General features: G+C 47.6%; 1 protein-coding gene across 1 annotated transcript in view; it reads right to left on the bottom strand.

Annotated features, from left to right (window-relative positions):
• Positions 1 to 5,000, bottom strand: part of LOC129714988 (pecanex-like protein 3) — a gene marked incomplete at its 5' end in the record, with an annotated part of 47,200 nt that overhangs the window by 21,153 nt on the left and 21,047 nt on the right. The window contains 2 exons of the mRNA XM_055664793.1: positions 1,703 to 1,853; positions 4,406 to 4,498. Coding sequence (XP_055520768.1) covers positions 1,703 to 1,853; positions 4,406 to 4,498 — 244 coding nt within the window. The remainder of the gene's footprint in view (positions 1 to 1,702; positions 1,854 to 4,405; positions 4,499 to 5,000) is intronic.

Here is a 5,000-nt window from a genome sequence, read left to right as displayed (position 1 = left end):
GTAGGCATGCAGGTGCAGCAGGCAGTAAAGAAAGCGAATGGTATGTTAGCTTTCATTGCAAAAGGATTTGAGTCTAGGAGCAGGGAGGTTCTACTGCAGTTGTACAGGGTCTTGGTGAGACCACACCTGGAGTATTGTGTACAGTTTTGGTCTCCAAATCTGAGGAAGGACATTATTGCCATAGTGGGAGTGCAGAGACGGTTCACCAGACTGATTCCTGGGATGTCAGGACCGTCTTATGAAGAAAGACTGGATAGACTTGGTTTATACTCTCTAGAATTTAGAAGATTGAGAGGGGATCTTATAGAAACTTACAAAATTCTTAAGGGGTTGGACAGGCTAGATGCAGGAAGATTGTTCCCGATGTTAGGGAAGTCCAGGACAAGGGGTCACAGCTTAAGGATAAGGGGGAAATCCTTTAAAAACGAGATGAGAAGAACTTTTTTCACACAGAGAGTGGTGAATCTCTGGAACTCTCTGCCACAGAGTTGAGGCCAGTTCATTGGCTATATTTAAGAGGGAGTTAGATGTGGCCCTTGTGGCTAAGGGGATCAGGGGGTATGGAGAGAAGGCAGGTACGGGATACTGAGTTGGATGATCAGCCATGATCATATTGAATGGCGGTGCAGGCTCGAAGGGCCGAATGGCCTACTCCTGCACCTAATTTCTATGTTTCTATGTTTCTATGTCCAACCTGTCTGTGTTTGGCCCTTATCCCTCTAAACCTGTCCTATCCACGTACCTGTCTAGATGTTTCTCCAATGTTGGGATAGTCCCTGCCTCATCTACCTCCTCTGGCAGCTCCTTCCATACACCCACCACCCTCGGTGTGGAAAAACGTTTCCCCTCAGTCTTCAATTAAATCCTTTCCCCCGTCACCTTAAACCTCTGTTGTCTGGTTCTCGATTCACCTACTCCAAGCACACCCATTCCACACTTGTATTGTATTGTATTGTATTCAAATTCATTGTCAAAATGTTTCCCTTACAGGCAGTGAGAACAACGAAATGAAAATTTCCCTTTTTACAGTCAGTATCATAAAATCACAAAAAAAAATAAAATCTTTTTCTTAAAAATAAATAAATAAATAAATCACAGAGAAATAAATAAATAAAAAATAAGTAATAAAACATATTAAAAAATAAAATAGAAATTGAATTAAAAAAAAAAAAAGATGCACATAGAGGCACCACCACCACACACATGGATGCACCACACACACACAGGCACCACACACACACACACAGGCACCACACACACACACACACAGACACAAATATATACACACACGCACACACATACACACACACACACACACACACACACAAACACACACACACACACACACACACACACACACACACACACACACACACACACATACACACACACACACACACACACACACACACACACACACACACACACACACACACACACACACACACACACATATATATACACACACACACATATATATACACACACACACATATATATACACACACACACAATATATATACACACACACACACACACACACACATGGCCACACACACACACATACCATACATACACACACAGCACACACCACACACACACACAGGCACCACACACACACACCCACACACACACACACACCGTTCCCCGATGTAACCCCTCTACCCAAGTCCAGAATCCCCGGCCTTGCGGCCACACTCACCTCTGACCTCGAACTGGCTGTACTCCCTGGATTTGAGGACAGGGTGTGAGAGGCAGCACCAGGGCAGCTGTTTGCGGAGCTGAGGCAGGAGGTAGTGCGTCAGGAACCCCACCAGGCCGGCCAGCGCGTACAGCACGTAACTGAGCACCGGCTGCAGCCAGAAACAAAAAAACAGTTCAACTTTAGTTTCCCGACAACTGGCACAAAACGCTGGAGCAACTCAGCCGGGACGGGCAGCCTCTCTGGAGAGAAGGAACCCAAAACTTCCCTCCTCCCGAGATGCTGCCCGTCCCGCTGAGTTACTCCAGCATTTAAGTCCATCTTAGTATGGTATGTTAGCTTTCATTGCAAAAGGATTTGAGTATAGGAGCAGAGAGGTTCTACTGCAGTTGTACAGGGTCTTGGTGAGACCACACCTGGAGTATTGCGTACAGTTTTGGTCTCCAAATCTGAGGAAGGACATTATTGCCATAGAGGGAGTGCAGAGACGGTTCACCAGACTGATTCCTGGGATGTCAGGACTGTCTTATGAAGAAAGACTGGATAGACTTGGTTTATACTCTCTAGAATTTAGAAGATTGAGAGGGGATCTTATAGAAACGTACAAAATTCTTAAGGGGTTGGACAGGCTAGATGCAGGAAGATTGTTCCCGATGTTGGGGAAGTCCAGGACAAGGGGTCACAGCTTAAGGATAAGGGGGAAATCCTTTAAAACCGAGATGAGAAGAACTTTTTTTCACGCAGAGAGTGGTGAATCTCTGGAACTCTCTGCCACAGAGGGTAGTTGAGGCCACACAGTTCATTGGCTATATTTAAGAGGGAGTTAGATGTGGCCCTTGTGGCTAAGGGGATCAGGGGGTATGGAGAGAAGGCAGGTACGGGATACTGAGTTGGATGATCAGCCATGATCATATTGAATGGCGGTGCAGGCTCGAAGGGCCGAATGGCCTCTACTCCTGCACCTAATTTCTATGTTTCTATGTTTCTATGTTAGACGAGCACAGTGTTGGGATCATTCCTGCACACAATGGCCCCATCCACTGGTGGCTTACAGCACTGCAGCCTGTGTACAGGCAGTGACGAAGGGACTATAAACCCATAACGTTGACTCTCTCTCTTCCCTCTCTCCATCTCTCTGTCCCCCTCTCTCCACGGGTGCCGACTGACCAGCAGAGTATTTTCTCCAGATTTACAACATCAGCGGTCATGTTAAGATTTTAATTTGAATGTCGAATCCACTGGACGAACACCAACCAGTGGAGGCAAGGAACAGCAGGCGCTGGCTTAAGAGAGTGGACACAGAGTGCTGGAGTAACTCAGCGGGTCAGGCAGCATCTCGGGAGGAGATGGAGAAGGGAAGTCTCGAGTCAGGGGCCCTCCTTCACACTGGTTCCCGCCCAGCCTGACGCCATATAACACTGGAATACAATAGACAACAGATGCAGGAGTAGGCCATTCGGCCCATCGAGCCAGCACTGAATAGACAATAGGTGCAGGAGTAGGCCATTCAGCCCTTCGAGCCTGCACCGAATAACAATAGACAACAGATGCAGGAGTAGGCCATTCGGCCCTTCGAGCCAGCACCGAATAACAATAGACAACAGATGCAGAAGTAGGCCATTCGGCCCTTCGAGCCAGCACTGAATAGACAATAGGTGCAAGAGTAGGCCATTCAGCCCTTCGAGCCAGCACCGCCATTCCAATAGACAATAGGTGCAAGAGTAGGCCATTCAGCCCTTCGAGCCAGCACCGCCATTCCAATAGACAATATGTGCAAGAGTAGGCCATTCAGCCCTTCGAGCCAGCACTGAATAGACAGTACTGACAGGTACTGGCCCTTCACTCTCTCCCCATCTGTCTCTCTGTCTCACACATACATCATAAGTACTGAACGTAAGCATGCAGGCAGCGAAAAAATCCATATGGCATGTTGGCCTTCAACGCAAGAGGATTTGACTACAGGAGCAAGGAAGTCCTACTGCAGTTGTACAGGGCCCTGGTGAGACCGCACCTGGAGTATTGTGTGCAGTTTTTGGTCTCCTAATTTGAAGAAGGACATTCTTGCTATTGGGGGAGCCCAGCGTAGGTTCACCAGGTTAATCCCCGGGATGGCGGGACTGTCATACGATGAAAGAATGGGTCGCCTGGGCTTGTATTCACGGGAATTTAGAAGTACATCGCCCGGCGCTGCTTCACGGCCGCGGGACATTCCAGCGCCCGCCGGGGGCTCCAACTTTGTGACATTTAGACCGGGAGCGGGGCCGTACATCGCCCGGCGCGGCCTAAAATGGCCGTGGGACTTATCATCGCCCGCCTGGGGCTTGGACATCGGGAGAGAAATGGAGAACAGGGGAGAGAAAAGACTTTGCCTTCCATCACAGTGGGTTCATGGTGATGGATGTTTGCGTGAATTAAATTGTGTGTATGTCTGTAGGAAATTGTCTCTGTTTGTATGGCTGTGGAAACGGAGTTTCGTTTGAGCCTCACTAAGGTTCAAATGACAATAAATATTGAACATTGAATTGAATATGTATTTATTCTGTTTTTATTAATTGCACTGACAGGAGCCGATGAGAAACACTTTTTCGTTTCGTCTGTGTGTGTGTGTAAGTACTCGGTGAAATGACACGAAGGGAAATACTGAATACTGAAATACCGTTCCTGAGCGCCTTCACCGACGGTTTCTCCCGCCCCGGGGCTTACCTGAAGCGCAATGAACACGGTGCTGGCGCTGATGGCGAAGGTTATGATGGTGATCACCGGGCACATCACCAGGTCGGAGTGGAGGATCTCCCGCTAGAGGCAGCCGGGAAGAGAAAGGAAAGGGACAGCCAATTACGTAGGGTCGGGCATGTGGTAGTTCCTTAAATTGTCAAGAGTCGAGAGAGTTTTGTCCCAGACAAGACAACAAAATTCTTACTTGCTGCAGCACAACAGAATATTGTAATACATAATACAAAACGGAAGATAAAAGATCAGTGTGTCTATAGACCATATACACACACACAATAAATAAACAGATAGAAACATAGAAATTAGGTGCAGGAGTAGAGGCCATTCGGCCCTTCGAGCCTGCACCGCCATTCAATATGATCATGGCTGATCATCCAACTCAGTATCCCTTACATAGAAACATAGAAATTAGGTGCAGTAGTAGGCCATTTGGCCCTTCGAGCCTGCACCATTCGCCATTCAATATGATCATGGCTGATCATTCAACTCAGTATCCCGTACCTGCCTTCTCTCCATACCCCCTGATCCCTTTAGCCACAAGGGCCACATCTAACTCTCTCTTAAA

The sequence above is a fragment of the Leucoraja erinacea genome, chromosome 44 (genome assembly GCF_028641065.1).
Source record: "Leucoraja erinacea ecotype New England chromosome 44, Leri_hhj_1, whole genome shotgun sequence".
Taxonomy (NCBI): Eukaryota; Metazoa; Chordata; class Chondrichthyes; order Rajiformes; family Rajidae; genus Leucoraja; species Leucoraja erinaceus.
This window is presented reverse-complemented; position numbering and strand designations above follow the sequence as displayed.